Below are 22,334 nucleotides of genomic sequence, written 5' to 3'. Positions count from 1 at the left end.
ACATTTCTCATGACAACTAACGAGCAGAAGATGGATAAAAGGCAGAAGAACTGTTTGCTAAAACGTTCCACCCAGCTTTTGAGAGTCAAGAAATTTCCTTCTGGACACAGGAATGCTGTGAAAAGGGTTTGGTTGGTAGATTCCACACTGGATTGCAAGTCATCTTTGGGATCTTAGACGAGTTGCCACCTCACAAAACCTTTCTTCTCTAGCTTCTAAAATGGAAAAATACTGAGGCAGAAGGATGGCAAACTCAAAGCCTACCTGAACTACTTAGAGCAATTTCAATACCAAAAGGATTAGGTCTAATCTCATTGTAGGTGTTTTGTGCCTCTAAAATGCCCAAGGGTGGGGCAAGCACCTTTCTCCTCTTAGCGGAGGTACTGCCCTCTCCAGGGAAGCCTAGGAATTTATTTTGTCAGTGTTTGGGGCTGCAGAGATGGGAGGCATTATGGTAGTTAAGATGAAGTTAGGGCCTGGGGTACTAGCTTTGACGTTCAAAGGTCTTTGATCCCACACAGCGAGGGACGGCTGCAAAGTCACAGTTATCTGCCTCTAGAAGCAAAGTATCACACGTCTATCTAAGTATCTCCCCATGAATTAACTAGTACTTAATTTCCTAGGAAGATAAATTAGGGCTTGTTTGGATCCGGGGACTTTCCTACTAGTTGTGCTCCAATATGGAAAAAAAACTGGTCTACTGAGCTGCAGTTGGTGGGAGGTCCAGAGTCTAGCAGTTGCGATCAGGTGACTGTCCTGGCACCTGGCTACAGGTGTTTACAGGTGGAAATACCACTTCCTTGTAGGCTGCCTTCCTTCTTTTTCCCTTTTATGCCACAGTTGGAGCATAACGGAGCTTTTTATTTTGCTGTTCTGGGAATCGAACCCAGAACCGCATACATGCTGGGTAAGCATTCAACCCCGGAGCTTTACACCTAATCCTTTTGGTATTGAAATTGCTCTAAGTAGTTCAGGTAGGCTTTGAGTTTGCCATCCTCCTGCCTCAGGCGCAATGCAGACTTTTACTACCCTGGGTGGTATACTACTGGGCAGGTTGTTTTCAAATAATTTCAAGTCATGGGTACAGAATTGTCAGTGGAGGCTCCGGCCAGCATGCAGGAGGAGGACTTGAGTCCAGGATTTTGTAGCTTGTGAGTTGCCATGGAAACCGACGCAGCCCAGGCAGCAGTCTCCTCCAGCTTGCCCAATCTCTCTCCCCTGTCTTCGAGAAGCCTGGGACAGCTCCTAAAGAACAAACACTGTGGGCTCGGCCTACCTGCTCAGCGGACTTTGTGCAGTGGGTCTTTAAGTGTCCAGGTGGATCTGACCCCTGGCGGCTAAGCCTCCGGGACACTGGAGCGGGGGTTACCGCGGGGAAAGTAGGCGGAGCGCTGGGCGGGGGCAGAGAAAACCTATGGGTGCTCCTTTCACTTGCCCGAGGTCGGAAGCCGAAAGTAAAACAAGCCACGTGAACGTCTCCAAACTCCCAGGGTGTAAGAATTCAGGGGAGGAAAACGAGAAGACTGAGTTCGACTTCAAAGCTGTGCTAGCACAGTTTTATTGAGAGGTTGGCACCCTGCCGCTCGGTGTCGGAGTGCAAGGTCCGAGATTCAGTTTTTATAGTGGAGAGCAGGGGCAACCTTTTCCAGAACTGCGGCTGAGAGATCAGTCAGAACTCTGCCTTGTTGCAACCTTCGGGTTCCGTGGCCCGATGTGGATGACCGTTTTCTAGTCTTTGATGGGCAGAATCATTGGAAGCCATAGAGCTGGAGTTTTGCGTGTGGGGATGGAAGTGTTTCCTTGATGCAGTTGGTACGTAAGTTCTCTGCTGTCTGCCATCTTTCTGATGAGTAAGCAATGCTGAGAGAAAAAACGTGCTGGTTGGGTTGTCGGGGGAGGGAGTGGCGATGATGCCTGGGGTCCCATACGGGCTAAGCAGCGTTCAGCTGTAATATATACTCCCAGAAGGAAGCAGGTTTCGCATGCAAGGTCTCAAATACTGCTGAGGGGTGTATAAGAATGGAACCTGGGTCCACAAGCAAAACCAGGTGCTGCCCAGGAGTCTGCCAAAGGCACCCCCTCTTAACCTAGCTCGATGTAGAGCAGTGGAAAATATATCTCTTTCAGGGTGGTAAATGCTAATACAAGGAAGACAGCCAGAGCCAGTGGAATCTATGTCCCATGACCATTTCATAACCCACCATTGTTCATGGTGTCCCGTGTTCCTCCCCCGTCTCCCCCCCCCCCAAAAAAAAGGCTAGCTTCTCCTTTATCTACATCCTACTTCCTGGGTATAGCAATGTAGTCTTTTTAATGCTTGAAGTTCTTTCTGATCGCCATGTTCTGAAAGAAACATATGGATGGAAATTAGCATTTCCTGCCTACAGGACCTAAAGCGTTGTGGGACTTTTGTTTGTTTTTTGTACACAGGTCTCACTATGTACCCCTGACTGACCTGGAACTCAGAGGTCCAGATGCCTGCCTCAGCCTCCATGCTGAACTAAAGTTGTGTGCCACACCCAGTTCCCTTTCTTTTTAAAGCCTGTCAGGGTTGGCAGGTCTCACCCAAATAAGCAAACACACGGAGTGTGGTTTAAAGTGGAGATGGTCTGATTTCCAAGAGGATTTATAATCCTAATCTCCAGTACTTAGTGAGATAAATAATTATGCACATAATCTCAAATTTGCTTTGTCTGGATTGCAACGTTTAGAGCCAGTGACTGGAGCGGATAAAGACGTGTGGAGGATGTTATGTGGAACCTGAGTGTCTTGGAGACCTCCTTGTAACTTTCATGCTTTCTTGAACACGAAACATCATCAAAAAAGTGCCAGGCTAACATTCAAGGGATGGACCTAAGAAGGGTGAAGCCAACAACGGAAACCACACACAAGCTCTGCTCGCTAGCTGCTCACGGCAGCGAGGGTTAATGGTTTCGACACTGCTTTGTGTGTGCACTGGTCTCAACAACTAAGTGGACGGCTGCAAACTGTGTTTTTCACCATCAGGGAAAACAGATATAGAAAAAGCAAGAGTTCTCGAGAAGCCTGAATTAACTTTACGGGATTGGATGAGCCAGGGACGTCAGTGTGAGGCCATGTTTGACTTAATATATATCTAGATGGAGATGCACAAAACACAGGTATGTAGACAGGGCCTAGATATGCCAGGGGTAATCAGCACCCTCAGTACCCAAATAGTGGCTTTAAAACAATGAGAGGAGCCTGGCAGTGGGGGCACACTCCTTTAATCCCAGTAGTCAGAACGCATTGAGGCCAACCTGGTCTAGAGAGTTCCAGGACAGCCAGGGCTGTTACACAAAGGAAACCCTATCTTGAAAAACAAACAAACAAAAAAACAATGAGAGGAACTGTGGCTCTTGGGGAAAAAATTGTTGATTCTGGAGCTGGAACAGAGAAGGTACAGGTTGATCCTACTTTAGCAAATTTAATTTAGTAATTTAAAAGGACAAGAACTTGCCGGATGGTGGTGGCGCATGCCTTTAATCCCAGCACTTGGGAGGCAGAGGCAGGAGGATCTCTGTGAGTTCGAGGCCAGCCTGGTCTACAAGAGCGAGTTCCAGGACAGGAACCAAAAGCCGCGGAGAAACCCTGTCTCGAAAAGTCAAAAAAAAAAAAAAGGACAAGAACATCACAAAAGTGCACAGAAACCAACTGGAAAGAATTAGACAACCAAACCAGTGATTTAGGGTAACATGACACTCTTTGCTCTGACAGAAGGAGAACTTGAAGCCTCTCAGCGTCAGGTTAGCAACAGTAAGAACAGGGGCAGGGAAGTCGGTACCTACGATGGGAAGCCCGGCAGAGTCTCAGTTAACTACTGATGGAGGCACGCAGCAACTGTGGCACACTGTGCTGACATCGTGTACTTCCTGAGAGGACATGATGGGGATAGGGTTCACCTTTGTGAATTTGGACACACCCGAATTGAGGATAGAAACAGGATAACTAACTAGCACTCCTCAAACTCGGCAAGGGCAGACAGAGAAGCTGCCAGAGATGGAAGACCGCAGGACTGAGAACAAGGAGACACACAGGTAGGGTGGGGACTTGCGCAGCAGCCTTTGCGCGGCGAACAAAAGCTATGCTGTGCTGTAGTAGCTGTGGACGATCACTTGCCTTGCATTCATAAGGTCCTGGGTTTGCCCAGCACTGCAGATAAGGGAGGAGAGTTACGTTGCTAAAAGCTACTCGTAGCTCCTATTTTTGCAGATCCTGGTTAATGACTAGACCGTAATTTCTGCCTACTCTCCATCATACGGGGTCAGGGGAAGTCGGTTTCTTCATTGGGGAAAGATTCTTTCTCTAAAGTGTCATAGCGTTGAATGAGATAATACACAATGAGGGTCCATGTGTGTGCACTGTGGGCCACTTTCTAGAACACTTTCTAGTTTCTGACATCCATCATATCTCTTTGGCTGTATTCCTGCCTCAGGTCCAGGACTGCAATCTTCTGGGAGCCCGTTCCACTCATCTTATGGCTGACCCCCCGACCCCCTGGTTTTTTGTAAAGCCTACGAGGAACATTTAAGGACTGCTGGCAGCTGGTAACATCACTGGAAATCATTTTGAAGCATCCCCAAGTCGGGTGTTATTGACAAAGAACACACATTTTTATGTCACAATTTAATATATTTAGATCGCTTTAGGAAACGTCCGAGTGTCACATAGTAACCGTGGATACAAACACATGGGTTGCTATAATAGTCTTGGTCAGCGTTCTTATGAGGTAGGCATTGTTATTCTCCCTGGAGAGTTGAGAAAACGAGGGAGCACAGAAGCTAAGTAACTTCCTATTATCACACACAGCGTTAGCCAGCAGGCTAGCATTTCACCTCTGCTCTACCGGAATGCAAGGACACAGCATCTCTAGACCTCCCTTGTGTTAAAAAAGCTCACAAGGGTTCTGGGTTGTTATTTAAGCTTATGGTACATTTTCTCAGTCGTCACCCCGTTTCCAGGCATCAGTGTCTCCCCCCACATGGCTCAGGCACATGCTCCGCGGGGTTTCCATCAGGCGTGTCCTTCCATCCCACGTGCTTCTTTAGTTCTGACACCCAGTCAGGGTTTTCATCATCTTCCTCAAAGTCCCTGTGGAGACGGTTTGGATGATAAGCCACTGTATTAGACTCGTGGTGTTTACTTCTTGATGGGTTCAACGCAGAATTCTACCATGTGCTATCTAAACCGTTGAAAGCTCAATCCCATAAGGTAATTGAGCAAAGGGAAAAAATGTTAGTTCTCCCCAAAATGTATCACTGTGGGTATTTTTAACATTAAAAAATGTATTATAAAATGAATATATATATTTTCACACTCATATAATCCCAACACCTGAAAGCAGGTGCAGGAGGAGCCTAAGTGCCTCAAAATTCAGAAACAAAAACAAGTCCAGACTGAAAACATACTACGTGCAGCCAGGAAGTCATAGTAAAATGTCGGTGTTGCCCACCACACAGGAGCAAAGAGAAGTGCTCCCTCAGGATGGAAAGCAGTATAGCTATTACCATCTGAAATTACTGTGGTACGATGCGGCGTGTGTGCACATACAGGCTCCATTCCCCAGCTACAGCATTCTAGGTCTGTTACAACGTACGTGTCTTCCTCGTCCAGCCGAGGTTCAAATCTCTCCGGATCCAGAATGACGGATTCATGGTCACCATCGACACTGTCTGATGCTGTTTCTTCAGAAAGGGGGCCTTTCAAGGATCCTTCTGTACCTTCAGGGGAATAGCAACAGAAAGTATGACAGTTTTTCTGTATATTTTTAAATGGGGTCTCACCATGTTGCCCAGGCTGGACTTGATCTCCTAGGCTGCTCTTCGTCAGTCTCCCATATGTTAGGACTACAGAGCAGAGCCATAGTGTCTGGGGAAGCCAGCCAACTTCAACAGTATTTACTCATCAGGATTTGGGTAGACAATAGATTCAGGAAGTAGCAGAATGTGGATTAAATTTTAAAGCAATACTTTCTCGAAGAGAGCGGAAAAAAATACTCTAAAAACTTGTAAAAAAGGAATCTATAGTACAGTCTGAGAAATTTGAGGAGATCCTGTCTCAAATAATAAAAAGGTCTAAAGAGTTAGCTCAGGGCCTTGTGCATGCTACACAGAGCACACCACTGCTGGGCTAGACACCAGTCCTCTTTTTCATTTTAATCATCTATATATTTGCCACTCAATAAACATCCATCAAATAAACAAATAAAACGAACTCTCTTGCAACATCGTCTTTCCTGCATCAGTTTTACAAATCACAGGGAGTTGAGGAGGAAAGAATGGGGCTCTGATTTAATGTGTGCAGCTCCAGCTTTGCAAAGAAACAGAATCTGGAGCTGGCTACATAAGAAAATGCATCAGTGTAAAACTACTGAACTGGACACGCAGGGAGAGTGAAGATGAGGGGTAAAGACACTTGCTGCTCTTCCAGAGGACCTGAGTTTGCTTCTCAGCCCTCCATGGTGACTCACAACGGCCTATTACTCCCAGATCCAGGGATCTGATCCCTCCAACTTCTGGGCTCCCTGGGCACCTGCACACGTGTAGTGATAGGAGCGGCGGGCTGCGTCCCCGGCACCCGGCCGCCCCCACGGCTAGCTTATGCCCCGAAATAATTACACGGACACTGTATTCTTTTAATCACTGCTTGGCCCATTTCTATCTAGCCTCTTCTAGGCTAACTCTCGCACCTGGACTAGCCCATTTCTAATATTCTATATAGCACAGCTAGGTGCGCTTACCGGGAAGATTCTAGCCTACGTCCATCCTGGGTCGGAGCTGCATCGCGTGTGTCTGCCCAGGAGCCGGGAGCATGGTGTCTCTGCTCCAGAGAGCAGGACTGTCCGTCTGAGCTCACTTCCTCTTCCTCCCAGCATTCTGTTATGTTTACTCCACCCACCTATGTTCTAAGCTATGAGCCCAAGCAGTTTATTACTTAACCAATGACCTTCCTCCATCACACACGTGTAGTGTACATTCACACAGACAATGGACAACACGAATAAAAATAAATCTTTAAAGAATTATTAACATGGTCAATTTATTCATGTTTTACCACATATTTTAAAAGCCCAAGTGTCCTCATGGTCATATAATAGGTGAACATTACCTGGTCTATATATTGTGTACGTTTCGAACGCCAGGCTGAGATCAGCACCCTTCAGCATTGACAGCAAAGTCTCGGGGGGCTCTTTGAGCCACTGCTGACGGGCACGATTTTCACTGTACTTTATTACAGAGCCACCTGGTTGTAAGGAGGGACATAGGACCAGGTTAAAAAAAAAAAGAATTTCCAGTGTCTATCATATTTCAAGCAAAGTTATGACTATATTTGACGCTCACTGAAAATCCAGTTCACTCACTACATGAAAAACCCCGAATGTCAGCTGCAGAGAGATATAAACTAAAACCCTAGCATGGTGAATCCTACTGGAGAGTGTTCGGTCTGACTTTCCCTGTAGATCCTGGGCTCCAAATTTTTGGATCTTAAGATATTTTTTAAAAGTTAAGTCTGGAGCTGGAGAGATGGCTCAGTTGTTAAGAGCACACATTGCTCAATTATGAGGACCAGAGTTCAGATCCTGGCACCCACAATGGAAAGCACACAAATGCCCGTCACTCCAGCTCCAAGGGATCTGACACCCTCTTCTGGCTTCATACATATATGCACATATAGTCATACACATGTGCATGTGCATACACACACAATATCAACTAAAATTAAAAAATAAAAGCTAAGTCTGTGTTAAACATATTCACATATGCACATAATCAGTGCAGTGTGGCAACTATTTACACAGTATTTATGAACACATCGTCTAGAGGTTAACGTATACAGGAGGACGTGGGCATTGGATGCCTTTTCCATGAGGCACCTGAGCACGCATGAACTTTGGTATCTGAAACCAGACCCCAAGGGACGATGATGGTGCTAACCTCTGTCATCCTCGGCTGTGAAACTGGAGGTAAGGATGGGTGCCTTTTCCAAAGCTGCTAGAGCTGGACCGGGAACATGGCTCTCCCACTGCTGCCTGTGAGGGCTTTCTGGAGTAGCGTTCTTCTGTGGCGCTGATGGGCTACCTGATGCTCAAATGGGGAAGAGGAGGGTCAACAGCTTCGTTCTGTCATTCACCCGCATCTAAACTGTACCCTAACAAGGCAGAAGTATTTCTCGTCTCTTTCCAGCTCAGAAAGTCTGTTACTCTCTGTTCACTAGGACTGAACTCAAATTAGGCTCCATTCCCCTAACGAAAGGAGACAACCCTGACTCAGAACCTCCATTGGGCTTATAAGGGGGCAGCACAGGGTGACAACGTAATCAAGTCCTGGTCTGCCATTAAGTCCTCTGTGCTCTTAGCAGGAAAAGCAGGATTCTGCCGGGTGGGCAGGATGACCCTGGGTAACAACAATTCAGACAATTCAGAAAGAACAATAGTGGCGCATTTAAATTCTTCTGGCAATATGTTTGCTGTGTCAGTCTCCCATCTGCCCGAGTGGCCAGACACGAAGTCTCCTATCTCTGTTTAAACTGTTGGAGTGTGACCTGAGGCTGGGACCCCAAAGAGAGTATGTGGAACAGTATAAATCAAAGCTGGTACCATTTCCCCTTTGAGGCCGGGTCCTTTTCGTGCATCGCCAAAACCAGCCATGGACCATTACTAATTAACTTAATTAATCTAATTAATCTAAGTGTGTGGTGATTTCTCACTGGGAAAACATACTATTTCTTCAACAGTATAGAATCTGAAGGAAACTCTGTCTAAAGAAGCAAAAAAATTGAAAATTACTGGTTTTGGTTTTTTTTTGTTTTTTTTTTTGGAGACAGGGTTTCTCTGCATAACAACTGTGGCTGTCCTGGAACTCGCTCTGTAAACCAAGCTGGCCTCAAACTGCCTGCCTCTGCCTCCTGAGTGCTGGGATTAAAGGTGTGCGCCACCATTGCCCGGTGGGAATTGTATTTTCTTTTTTTTATGATACTTTTAAAAACACATTTGAAAAATTCTTACCTTCTTTTTTTGGTTTCTTGGGCTCAGATAGTTTGGTTTCATCCAGTATCTGCTCTCCATATTCTCTGATGATCTGAGATTTAAAGATGAGCATTTAAAGACGTGAAAAACACTTTTCTATGCCCCAAGACTCCTGTCTTAGCCCACACAGCAGGGATTATTCGCCAGTATACCCAGGCCCAGCTAAAGAAAGACACTTTGCTTTGGACACCACCATAAGGTCATATACTTATAGTGCTCTTCAACACAAGAGCACTTAAAGTTGGAAAACAAGGATGCCACGTAAAAGCAAATGTAAGGAGAGGAGTATCATCCTGGACACTTGGGGGGCTAAGGCAGGCCTGCCAACGTGAGGCCAGTGTCGCCCCAAAACCACAGTCCAAACCTGATCCTTAGCAAGGAAAGAAAGGTGGGGTGTCAAATAACTTTATGATATAATATAATTATATTATAATATATATGATATATATAATATAAAGTATATAATATAATATAACAGTGAGACAAACACAGCTGTGATGATCACTAGACTCTGCCCACCGTAAGTGAAGCCCCAGGCTCAACCCCAGTGCAGGAGAGTGTTGCAGCTACTGGAGGGAGCTGTGGAAGGGGAAGAGAGAAAAGAGGTTTACATTTTAAATACACCTCCGAATTACGTGAATCTTTACAGGCATGTTTGAGTAAATTAAGCTTAAGAGATACAAGTTTAGGGCCAGTGAGATGGCGCAACGGTTAAAAGCACCTGCTGCCAAGCCTGATTACCCGAGTTTGTCGCTGGACCCGTTAAAGATGAAAGGAGAGAGCCAAGATGTCCTGCGACATCTCCATGAACACCGCTGTACGCCCATGCCCACACATGCTACCACGCTAGAGCCAATGAGAGACACTCCTGTCATACCTCCCGGGGTAAGCACTTTGGGACGAGTGGCACTAAACTGCCTCTGCAAAGCAGGGTGGTAGCGGAGGGGCGCTGGGAAGGGCTCCTTTTCAACATCTGCTTGACAAGGAAGTGAAGCTTATCGGAATACAGAGCTGGCAGTGGGGGGATGGGCCCCTGACATATTTTCAGGATAAGGTTTTTCCAACTATTTGCCTGAAACTTAAAGGTAAAAGTGAAGCTTTAAAAATCAGGTATATGGAAAGAAAATATAGAAATAAGAAATATCAGCTGAAGTAAATTCATATTTCATGAGCTATGTTTGTTTTGCAAAAGCAGCTGCTGTTGGGTCCCTTCCTTCCACGGATGCCCTTAAGGACGGTTCACAGCCTCAGGTGCTTTGGAGGAAGGTGGACATGAACATCACAGCCTCCACATGGAGACCAGTGTCTGTCAGTGCTGGCCTGGCACACATAAACTCAGGGTGGCTTCCGAGCAACAGCGGTCCCCAACTTGGGACACACTTCAGAATCGCCTAGTTTAAAAACACAAGTTCGAGACCTCTTTGGAGATTCTGATTCAGGTGTGTGGAGTGGGCTGAGGCCTTGGCATTTTAAAAAGTTCTTTGAGCTGTTCTCTTTTTGAAAGTGTATTTATTTTTTAAGGTTTATTTTTATTATGTGTGCATATGCAAGAGACAGACAGAGAGAATGTTCAGGTGCCCAAAGGGATCAGGTGTTAAATCACCAAGAACTGGAGTCAGAGACGTTGGTGATATGATAATAATAATAGTAGAATACGGACATGAACTTTACATGGAGTTGGGGAGACACAGGAGGAATTGAAGGCTGAATATAGGGAGGGGTAGAAAGGTAAATACAGCACTCATATGTAAAATTCTCAAAAGATGTTTTAATTTAAAAAAAAGTTAAGTGTATTGGTTAGTTTTTGTCAACTAGGCACAAGGTCCAGTGGGTAAGAGAGAACCTCAGCTGAGGTTCCCCATCAGTAGAGGACCCAGGTTCAATTCCCAGTACCTGTATAATGGCTTACAACCATCTATAACTCCAGTTCTGGACTATCTAACACCCTCTTCTACCTTCCCTGGGCACCAGGCATACATGTGGTGCAAATACATGCAGGCCAAACACTCATATACAAGAAATAAAATAAATGAATCTTTAAAAAGGATAAATACCATAGAATTGTATTACGTGAGATATATAGAATATACAAATTCATAGAGACAGAGAGATTAGAGGCTGGAGAGATGGCTCAGGGGTTAAGAGCACTGGCTGCTCTTCCAGAGGACCCGGGTTCAATTCCTGGCACCCATATGGTGATTCACAGCTGTTTGTAACTCCAGTTCCGGGGGATCTGACATCTTTATACAAATGCACATAAAATAAAAGTTAAATAAATTATAAAAAAAAATTAGAAGTTCTCTCAAGCTGGGAAAGAAAGGAATATAGAGCCATGATTTCCTAAGAACAAAGTTTCAGTTTGGTGTGACGGAAAAGCCCCACAAACGGACAGCAGTATCAGGATATAATATCATGAATATAATTAATCAATATAATTAATATAATTAATGAAGATCATAAATGTAGTTATAATACTGTGAACGTAACTGATGAATATCACAAATGTAATTAATGAATATCTTGAGTATAATTAATGAATACATGAGTGTAATTAATATCTTGAATATAATTCATGCCCCTGAATTGTGAACTTGAAAATGGCTACAATGGCAAATATTATGTTATATTTAAAAGAAAGAGGAGGAAGAAAGCTACATATAGAATTACAGCCTCTAATAGGCTTTTCCTGTTGGCACAGAACTACAGAAGGGCTCCACGCAAAGATAAAGAGGGGACAAACAGAAACTTTTATAATAAATTCTTCCTGGGGAAGTGAACCCCAGTTGAAATCTGGCACATCTCTCAGGTCTTAACAGGACTGACAAGTGACCCTTTGGTCTGGCACCATACTTACTGGATGCTTCAGAGCACAGAGTTCGTATAGAATGCATCCCAAGGACCAGATGTCACTAGAAGCATAAAGAGACAGCATTGCAAGAACTGTTATGCTATATTATCATAGTAATACATGCATTTTTATCTTATTTTATTGCACTTAATTTATTTTTGTATATGTATGAGCACACACGTGGGCCACAGGGTATATGTGGAGGTCAGAGGACAACTCGCAGGAGTCTGTTCTTCTACTGCCATCGGGTCATCAAGGTTGGAGAGTTCCAGTGAGAAACCCTGCCTCAAAAAGAAGTGGGCGGTGCCTGAGGCATGATGCCCAAGCTTGTCCTACACAGAGACATGTACCTGCACCGACACACACATGCATACGTACACATACAAGGAAACATGCATCCCTATGGGAAAATAAATATGGAACAAAGGAAAAGGCAGAATACCAAACTGTATATGGAATCTATCAACTGGTAAATCCCAATACAACAGTCTGAAAAATGTCTCGGTGGCTAAGAGCACTTGTTGCTCATATTATAGATGACCCAGGTTCACAGTGCATCACAATGGCCTCTAACTCCAGTTCCACGAGATCTTCTCTTCTGGTCTCTGTGTGTACCAGGCTCACATGTGGTATACAAACATGCAGGCAAAACATCCATACATATCAAATAAAATTTTTTTAAAATATTTTTAAATAAAAATCTTAAATAAATACAAAGAATAATTAAAATGTGATTTCTCTCATTCTCTTTCCTTCTTTCTTTATTGTTACTATTTTCTTTTAGTTTCCAGTGCTGGGGATAGAACCCAGGGCAATGCATACTAGGCAACTAGTCTACTTCTGAGTTCAATCCCCAGCCCTCCACATCCTTCCTCTGCCTCTATTTCTACTCATGCCTGCTCACCCATCATGGGAACAATGGAGATATATATATATATATATATATATATATATATATATCGCTTATATATTTTTAAAAATCACACTGCAAAAGCCGGGCGTTGGTGGCGCACGCCTTTAATCCCAGCACTCGGGAGGCAGAGGCAGGCGGATCTCTGTGAGTTCGAGGCCAGCCTGGTCTACAAGAGCTAGTTCCAGGACAGGAACCAAAAGCTACGGAGAAACCCTGTCTCGAAAAATCCAAAAAAAAAAAAATCACACTGCAAAACATAAGCTCTTCAATCATCATCAACCCAATGCTGATGCAGCACTTATGATGATTTGCTACAACCTAGTGGTTTCCAAGTGTGGCTATATCAGAACTTCCCATGGATCTTAAAAATGATTGCCATCTGCTTCCCAGTGTTCTCATTTGATGGACAGATGCAGGGGATTTGACTGTCTTCCCATCCCCGGTGCTCTCATCTGATGGAAGGATACAGGAGATTTGCTGTCTGCTTCCCATCCCTGTGCTCTCATCTGATGGATGGACACAGGGGATTTGACTGTCTGTTTCCCATCCCCAGTGCTCTCATTTGATGGATGGATACAGGGACTCTTAAAAGCATAAACAACAAGTCTGGAACCAGGCACCTAACTCAGACCACCCTTACTGACTGCTGAACCTTCTTTTGTCAACTAGGCCCTCACAGCTGTGATGACAATGGTTGGAAAACCAGGACTTTCCTCTGGATTCCTGAGAATACAGATTCCATGTGACTTTAAGATCTATTTTTTTATGACATTTTACTTCTGTGGTGTTGGTAATCAAATCCAAGACACGTGCTAGGCAAAATTATTCTACTCATGAACTGCATACACCAAGGCCCCAAGCTGATCTTTAGAAAGCAGAGTGGGGAAGGTGGCTCAGCTGGTCAAACACTTGCCCCACAAGACTGGCCAACTGATTTTGACCTTCAGAATGCACGTAAGAAAGTCAGGTGCACACATCTGTGATCTCGGCACTCCAGCCTCAAGATGGAAAGTGAGATGGTAGCACCGACTAGGAGCTCATGGGTCAGCTGGCCCAGGGGATGCAGTGCAGCGGCAGAGATGACCAAAGAGGTAGCCCCCCTCCTTCAACAAGGCAGGAGAACCAATTTCCAAAAGAGTGTCCTCTGACCTCTCTACACAGCCCGTGGCACGTGTGTACACACTCACATAGACACTCACACGAGATAACTCAAATAAAATCTCTAAGCAAATAAGCTCTGTGCATCTGCACCAGATTCCAGCATCAGTTTGCAGGCTGGAGCCCTTCCCGCCAAATGCCCAACACTATCCAAATAAGGACACTACCCACCTTTTATTGTTATAGGGCAGGTTTTCCCAAATTTCTGGAGGCACATAATAAGGCGTTCCCACGTACGTACATGCAAAGGCCATGGGACTGAAACCACAGAAAGGCAAAGTGACTCCAAAGCTCTTCTGAAAATGGCTGTTCTGCTCTCTCTCACGTGGACAGGTACATACCTGGAGAGAAGACGGGCGGAGCCAAAATCTCCCAGTTTCACTTTTCCATTTTGGGTGAGGAAGACATTCTACATTGAAAAAGAAGAATATAGATGCCCTGATCATCCCAGCATAAGGCCGCGGTCTCCAGGGCAGCTTTCAAAGCCCGCTGATGGTGGGGATAAGGGTAGAAATACTGACAGCTGGGTCCCAGAGAAAACAAAAGAAATAGCAAGACCCCCCTCTTAAAACAGCTGCACACTCCTCTGCCTGGGGATTCAGGATGCATGCTTTGAAATCTAACAAGCAAATGTCAGGTAGCATCAGATCCAATCGGTGGGAGCCTTTGTTGGTAACTCAGTGGCTGGGACAAGTGCTGACCACTTCCTATCTGAGAACACATGCATTTATTCGGTGGGCATTAAAAGGCTCACATTCACCTAGATGTCAAAAGAGGTTTAACCCCTTTTTACATATGCTATTTTATTTGGTTGGTATAAATTCTAGATCAAAGAGCGTAAAGTTTTACGTAGGACAAGAAAGTCCTAAAATCTACTGGAACTCACTCTGTAGATCAGACAGGCCTCGAACTCACAGAAATCTGCCTACCTTTGCCTCCTGAGTGCTGGGATTAAAGGCTTTGCCAGAACTGCCTGACAATATATAATATTCTTGAGAATTACTAAAAGAGTAGATTTTATTTATTTATTTTTCTGTGATAGGGATCTGACTCAAGTGGTCTGTGCTGACCTCAAACTAGAAATCCTCCTGCCTCACCCTCCCAGGGGCTGGGATCACAGGCAGTTATTACCATGGCTGGTTGAAGTGTAGGTTTTAAATGTTGAGAAGGGGAGGGTCTGGAGGGATGGCTTAGTGGTTAAGAGCACTTGTTGCTCTTCCAGAGGACCTAGATCTGGTTCCCAGGAAACAACAGGAGGTCCACAACTATCTGTAACTACAGCTCCAGGAAATCTGAAGCCCAGGGCTTCTTGGCCATCTATACTCTCTCATGCATAGTACCCACACCCACCCACCCACCCACACCCACCCACACCCACCCACCCACACACTTAATAAAAGTAAATCTAATACATTAAATAAGATCACAGACACATCAATTAGCATGACTTAATCATGTTACAATTGCATACTTGTATGTATATTAAAATACCATATTGTATACTATAAATATATAAAATTTTGTCAATTTTACCTCAATAAGGTGAGGGTATTCTTTGTTTCCTTTTGTCTTTTGAGACAGGGTTTCTCTGTGTAGCCCTGATTGTCTTGGAACTCACTCTATAGACCAGACTGGCTTCAAACTCAGAGATCCGCCTGCCTCTACCTCCCAAGTGCTGGGATTAAAGGCATGTATCACCACACCCAGCTAAATTTTTTTTCATTAAAAGAGTCAATATTAAAAAGTATTATATTGGCAAAATTTTCTAAACTAAATACAATGTCCCAAAAAGAAATAGTAATAGAAAAAAAAAAAGACAACAAAATCATTTTCTTTATTCCCCAGACCCCCAAACACCTTGCTTTTGAAGCTCCTTTGGCCAATAGCCTTTAAGACACCAGCCCACTTGGGCATGGTCTCTCTTATACTAAAATGCAGCTGTAAAGCATGTCCTTTCTTTCTTGCTTCTGGCTCTTGCCTCCAGCTGCTAGACTCGGTTCCTGTTCACTGTTTGTGCAGAGGACTGTGATCTAGGACAGTGATCTGTGAGTCTCCCTTAAATAAATAACCCTTTATTATATGTAATTCTCAACTAGTGTGGGATTATTTTGTAACTTCCATCATCAACACCTTATACTCACTTTGGACTTGATATCTCGGTGTAACACACGTTTCTTGTGAATGTGATTTACTCCAAGACAAATTTGTACGAACCAGTTAAGTATCTGGGAGAAAAAAGTATACATAGAATCTATGGTGAAGAATTGGAGGTAAATATGATTAATATATATTGTATAAAAGTCTAAAAGAATGAATAAAAATATTTTAAAAGAAAATAGTATGCAACACCTGTAAAAATGTAATAACTAGCTGATGTCAACTCAAATTCTGAGGAATCACTTCTAGGCCTTAATTTACTAAGATATCAAAAGAGAATTACACACGCATAAAAACTACACAGTTCAACTACAATTCAGTATTATCTGAGGAAATTCAGAAGCATGATTCCCATGTTTTGCCATCTTACGTATGATCCAGGTAAGTATTTTAATGAAATGTCCACCACATTTTTCTTCTCCTTTTCAACTGAATATAAGTTCCTTTTTTGTGTCTTTTGGGAGGTAAGGAAGAGATAGTCTGTATCCCAGACTGACCTCAAACTTGCTACATTGCCAAGGATGTCTTTGAACTTCTGAGCCTTTTGCCTCTGCCTCCCAAATACTGGGATTACAGGCATGCATCACCAAGCCTGGTTTATTCAGCACTGCGGATGGAACCCAGGACTTTGCAAATACCGGGCAAATGCTCCACCACTGAGCTACACGTCCATCTCTAAGTATTACTTATTCAATTTTATTTATTTTTTATTTATTAGATTCTAACTGTGTAACTTTGGAACTCCAATTAAGGAAATGCTTCCCTAAGACTGGGCTGAAGGCAGGCCTGTAGAGCATTTTCTTAATTAGTGATTGACAGGGGAGAGCTCATCCCATTGTGGGTAGGTGGTCCTGGGTTCTATAAAAAGCAGGCTGAGCAAGCCATGGGGAGCAAGCCATGTAAGCTGCACCCTCCATGGCCTCTGCATCAGCTCCTGCCTCCAGGTTCCTGCCCTGCTTGAGTTCTAGGTAAGTCAGTTTCTTACCGTATCTTCAGGGAGCAACTTTCCTTTCTGCTGTTTAATCTTCTGCATTAGGTCCCCTCCATCACAATACTCCATCACAATATACAGATGCCCTTCAGCTAAAACACACAGGAGACTCCTCAGGAAAGTCACAGTTGTTAAAAATTAAATCCAGGTACGAGCATATCTGGGAGAATTCATATTTACCTTCAAATGACTCTTGAAAGGCAACAATATTGGGGTGCTTCATTTTAGCTAGCAGAACAGCCTCTTTCCTAGACTTCTGTGTGTCAGAGAAAGACTGGAAAAAAAAACTTTAAATTATAAAATCAATGCTCAGTTTTAAAATAGCCTCACACTAATGTTTTGTATAGTTTTATACGAGACTTCAATGCTCCATGCAGGTTTGTATATCTACTTTGGCTCAAGCTTTCAAAGTCTGAAACAAAATATGCAGTGATTTTTTATTATGGCTATTTTGTATGCTTGGGCTGACCAAGCTTGGGCTCTATTGGAACATATGTTTTTTTTTCCTTCACATACACAATGCAAAATAATTTTCACATACACTTGACCTGGTGATGTGGCTTAGTGGTAGAGCCCTTCCCCAGCAGTGCTCAAGGCCCAGGGATTGATTATCGCCACCACCAACACCACCACCAAAACCAAGAATTAATACAAATATGTTTTAAAAGTGATGCATTGGGGAAAATGCCTAGCACTCTGAGAATTTCATTAAAATATATTTCTATAAAAAATGATCAAAAAATTACTAATGCTCATAGTATGAATTTTTACACAGGACAATTATGATACACATTAACAAGCAATCCATGGGGGGTGGGGAGAACAAATATGTCCCCCGAGTAGGTTTCCTAGTAACCAACTGAAGCTTTGCATTTTAACCTGGTCCTCACGGCCCTCTATGCTCTTTGGCCGTCCACACTGCACCTGACTAGGTTTGGCGGATTTTCCACATTGCTGGCATACAAAACTGGAAACTGTGATCACTGAGATCAATCGGAACATTCTGACTGCTTCTCTGTTAATCTTCCTAGCCACAAACAACCACATAGAATAAATACATCAAGCCTCTGTAAAGCTCACGAATAAGCCCATTACATGTCTGCGGAAAGGATAAATGACTCGTTAAACCCCAAGAACTTTCTCGATATAAGTCGTATGCTCACTTTCACCGTGAGCTGATTCTGTTAGCAGTTACCTTGGGAAGTCTTACTTCCTTCATGGCAAACTTCTGATTGCTGCTTTCCTGCCGAACCAGAAGAGCCCGGCCGAAGGAGCCTTGGCCGATCACGCTCAGGACCGTGTAATCGTCCATGCTGGGCATCGGCAGTAGGGTCCCACTCCCGCCTTCACCGCAGCCGCTCCCAAACTACATTTAAAAAACAGAATCATTTAGGAATATCCTTTAAATACTGCTGAAAAGCCATGTCTAAGATCTAATTTGCCAAAATAATGTCTTCTCAATATTCTCTCAGTAATGAAGCTAGGCAGCAATAGTGATTTTTTAAAAAAGTTTAAAATGTGTAGGTTGAGGCGTTTGGGTAGTAAGGTAATGTTCTGGTGAATAATCCCCTTTCCTCAAGTTTGAAGAATGAAAAAAAAATAACAAAAATATAGATTGTGTTTTAGCAGTGATTTTTTTTTTTAAATCCAATCTTGTTTCCAGAAAACATGTCTGGCAGGGTCTTATAAGCCATCATTATGTAAATTACCAATAAAGTACAACATACACAAACACTTCCACAGCGATGACACTCCAATCTTTTAGATGTTAGTCACAGGAACGAGAGGGTTTTTGCTATATTTTTAAAGGTTTTTTTTTTTTTTTTGTCTAGGCCATCAGTTTACTTAATATCAACCATCCCCCCCCCTTTTTTTGCTTATTCCCCTAAAATTTTTATGTATCCAGTACATTTAATTGTGAAATGTATGTTTTTATTATGGTATATTTTCTTTTAATTTTTAAATTATCATTTATCTTTGCAATTTAAAATATACAAAATAAAATTACATTGTGGTCTTGTAAGAGCTATACAATTTCTTAACTGTACCCATAACTGCGGTAGTTCACCTGTTTCAACAGGTCGGATTCTGTTCATTTCTTATCCTTAAGACCACCTCAAAATAAGGCGACTTTATTGTGCATTTAAAATGTACTAGAAAGAGGGGTAGTTGCTAAAACACTTCTTCTCCTCCTCTTCTTCTTCTTTGTTTTTTTTTTTTTTTTTTTTTTTTTTTTAGACTGGGTTTCTCTGTAGCTTTGGAGCCTGTCCTAGAACTAGTTCTTGTAGATCAGGTTGGCCTCGAACTCACTGAGATTCACCTGCCTCTGCTTCCCAAGTACTGGGATTAAAGGCATGCGCCACCAACGCCCGGCCTAAAACACTTTTCTTAAAAGCAACACAAAACAGAAAAACAGAATCAATTTACTTTTAAAACGCAATATTGACTCAAAGTAGCTATCATCACTATGACAGGCCAAGAGCAACTTCTGTGGGTGGATGTGAGTGGATGCTGCTCCGGCACACAGTGAGTTCTGAACTGAAAGGAACTGACTCTTTGCCTCTGCAAAGGCAACTGATTCCATTAGTGAATGCTGCTCCCTCTCCATTACTAGGAAAGCACCTCGGGCAAATAATGCTGGGTCCCCCAAATCTCCTTTCCTTTGTCTAATTATCTTCCCACAACTTAACACTCTTTGTTCATATGAGCCCCTAGGTCCAACACTTTGTATTTATATACATGGACTAAAACTCCTCTTAGACCCGTAATCCGTTTCTTGTCAGTTTAATTTGATGAGTCCCTAAGAAGACAGAGAGAATGTTTCTCCTTCCTCTGGGTTATCCCTGCCGTCACGGCCACCCACTATCATCCTAAGCAAATGCAGGAGGCGAGCTATGGAAAGAGCTCTGCCAGCTCGCACAGAACGACCACGGGAGGAAGCATGGAAGGACGACTAGAAGTGTGTTAGGCAGAGAGAAGACTGAATGATCGGGGCAGAGGGAATCGTGCGTTGTAGGAGACAAAGACTCAGTTGAGCAGTTGAAATGAGGCCACAACAGGTTGGTAGGGCAGATTTATCTGTCAACCACTGTAAGCCAAATTTTGTCGATGAATTTTATCTTTAGGGTAATTAATGGTCTGTCTCTGAATGGTTTTAAAGAACGACACAGTCAGCAGTGGTGGCGCACACCTTTAGTCCCAGCACGCGCGAGGCAGAGGCAGGCGGACCGGACCTCTGTGAGTTCAAGGCCAGCCTGGTCTACAGAGTGAGTTCCAGGACAGCCCCAGATACACGGAGAAACCCTGTTTCAAAAAACAAAAACAAAAAAAGAATGACACAGTCAGATCTGCGTAGCAGAAAAATCATTCTTTTGGGTCACAGTGTTCATGGACTGGATGGAAACGGCACAAGCATGCCAACTCAAAGACGGGACTCTGACAGTAGAAAAGGTGAGAAAATGATGAAATCCAACAGGGCGGTGACCATGGCAAAATAGGAAGGAAAAAAGAAAAAATTAGCCTATCTTCTGTAAGATTCATGGGGAACAAATAGGGAAGAGAGAGGGCTCTGGTGTGAACTGTATAACGTAATACTAATTCTCAGAGGGAAAGGGAAGGCCTGGGAGTCACGTGGACAGCCTTTTTGATTTTTTTTTTTTTTAAAGCACAGGAGTGCGGCTGGGGTAAGGTGAAACAGAAGAGAGGAGGAAGACCTGTGCCATTTTGGACCTACTACGCTGGAGGCGCTTAGGACTCCAAAGGGATAGTTAAACAGTTTGACTTCAAAGTCTCCATACAAAGCAACAGGAATTTTAATACACATTTGCTGCACATTACTACACAAGCAATGAAGAGTGTAAGCACAGTCTTAGGGAAGACTGGTGACAGCCTAACCTGTTAAATGCCCTGGACTAGACAGTGAGGGGGTACGGGAGAGGACTATACTTAGAGGTGATATTTTTTTTCATCACAGGAAAAATGCTGGAATGAATTTACTGGATGTTCCACATTGATAAACGGTATTTTACTGTTGTATCTGTTTAAACCACAAATAAGTGGTACACCACAGATCAAACTCCGCGCGGGGGGTGGGGGCGGGACTTCCGGTCTGTAGCTGGGGTAGAAGATATTCACCAAGGGTTCCAGGCCAGCCAGGGGTACATGGTGAGACACTATCTCAAAACCAACCCAACAAATACACTAAGTCTTCCAGGTTGCTTTCTATCACAGACTTATCAGAAGATTACAGCAATAAATCCTCCGTCCATATAACTTCTGTTTCCAGAAGTGAGGTAGTTGAACACACTCAGGCACAAATCACAAGCCTACGACACTCGGGAGGCAGAAGTTGGTCAGTCATACCTAGGAGCCAATGATGGTAAGTCGGAGTTCAACAAGTCTACACGGCGAGTTCCAGGCCAGCCCGGGCTAAAAAAGAGGACGCTGTTGCCTCACACCACTACCCGAGCCCAAAAACCTACACAAAAATAACCAAGTCCTTCAGAGCTTAACTGGCCTCTGGTTTCAATTGCAGTTTTTCTATTTCTGGTGCTTGAGGACTTTAACCTATAAGACTGAAAACGACTTTCCTTGGCTGAGACCACATTTGTACTTTTAATCTCTATGTGCTTGATATCTACACTACAGCCATAAACGCAGGCCTGAAAATGCACTGGGTGTGGCGAAAAGTGGGTTGGTTCCTTCCCATGTTTATAACCAAATAAGCGTTTAATAAAGAAAGTAAATTTTAAAAAAAAGAGAAAGCTAACGTGATTGGCTGTTGCCCAGAAGCAGGGTCAGGGGGTCACTGGCCAGGCGGTTTAGGCAGCAGTCCCAAGGCACACATCCTGGAGACCCATTCTTTCCTCTGAAAAGAACCACTCGCTGCCAAGAGCAGATCGCCGGCGCGCATGCGCGCTCCGAGACCCGCGACCCCGGCGCGCAATCTACGGCGGTGAAGCGCTGTGTGCACGTTTCCCCGTCGCCCCGCAGCGGGCGTGCGCCTACCGGTGGCTTAGGACCCCGCCGAGAGGCCCCAGCCACTCCCCTCTCCACCGCTGCTGGACCGAACCGCGCTCCTCACCCACTTCCCAGCGGCGCGCGTCGCTTCATCCCCGGTACCGGCATTGGGCGGGGCTGTGTGGGCGGCACCGAGGGCGGGGCTTGGTGGGGCGGGGGCGGGGCGTGTTTCCAGTTAAGAAGCGGAGGATAGGGATTTAGTTCC

The 22,334-nt window shown here is 44.0% G+C and overlaps 2 protein-coding genes across 8 annotated transcripts in view; both read right to left on the bottom strand.

The window, feature by feature from the left end:
• The window catches only part of LOC121462372 (serine/threonine-protein kinase Nek5-like), a 34,588-nt gene extending 33,225 nt beyond the window's left edge, over nucleotides 1–1,363 (bottom strand). The window contains exon 1 of the mRNA XM_041673920.1: nucleotides 1,277–1,363. The gene's annotated coding sequence lies outside the window, so the exon portion shown is untranslated. The remainder of the gene's footprint in view (nucleotides 1–1,276) is intronic.
• A 3,275-nt stretch (nucleotides 1,364–4,638) lies between these two features.
• On the bottom strand, nucleotides 4,639–22,245 carry Nek3 (NIMA related kinase 3). 7 transcript variants are annotated; one of them, XM_041673913.1, is made up of 14 exons: nucleotides 22,194–22,245; nucleotides 18,306–18,476; nucleotides 17,291–17,384; nucleotides 17,105–17,202; nucleotides 16,104–16,187; nucleotides 14,304–14,371; nucleotides 14,134–14,220; nucleotides 11,898–11,952; nucleotides 9,921–10,121; nucleotides 9,023–9,095; nucleotides 7,953–8,102; nucleotides 7,126–7,260; nucleotides 5,615–5,738; nucleotides 4,639–5,109 (listed from the first exon to the last, which is right to left on the bottom strand). In XM_041673913.1, the coding sequence occupies exons 2-14, from the start codon at nucleotides 18,429–18,431 to the stop codon at nucleotides 4,983–4,985; spliced, it is 1,422 nt and encodes a 473-aa protein (XP_041529847.1). In that variant the 5' UTR covers nucleotides 18,432–18,476; nucleotides 22,194–22,245; the 3' UTR covers nucleotides 4,639–4,982. The 7 variants fall into 7 exon arrangements, with proteins under 7 accessions (XP_041529847.1, XP_041529850.1, XP_041529849.1 ...); XM_041673916.1 differs by having other exon boundaries at nucleotides 7,953–8,096; XM_041673915.1 differs by having other exon boundaries at nucleotides 17,105–17,199.
• Nucleotides 22,246–22,334: the final 89 nt, after the last annotated feature.

This window comes from Microtus oregoni, unplaced genomic scaffold (genome assembly GCF_018167655.1).
Source record: "Microtus oregoni isolate MIOR12 unplaced genomic scaffold, Mior012 000024F_ref0000369, whole genome shotgun sequence".
NCBI lineage: Eukaryota > Metazoa > Chordata > Mammalia > Rodentia > Cricetidae > Microtus > Microtus oregoni.
Note: the sequence above shows the minus strand (reverse complement) of the source record. Positions and strands in the feature narration are given on the sequence as shown.

Bases quoted from the DNA above. Each gene is read 5' to 3' on its own strand.
- Nek3 (XM_041673913.1), bottom strand. From the start codon at position 18,431: ATGCCCAGCATGGACGATTACACGGTCCTGAGCGTGATCGGCCAAGGC. The intron at 14,372-16,103 runs GTGAGTATAAGG...TTTTCAATGTAG, and splicing joins ACCGAGATATCAAGTCCAAA to AATGTCTTCCTCACCCAAAA. The intron at 11,953-14,133 runs GTGGGTAGTGTC...TTATGCTTCTAG, and splicing joins CTGCCCTATAACAATAAAAG to TGACATCTGGTCCTTGGGAT.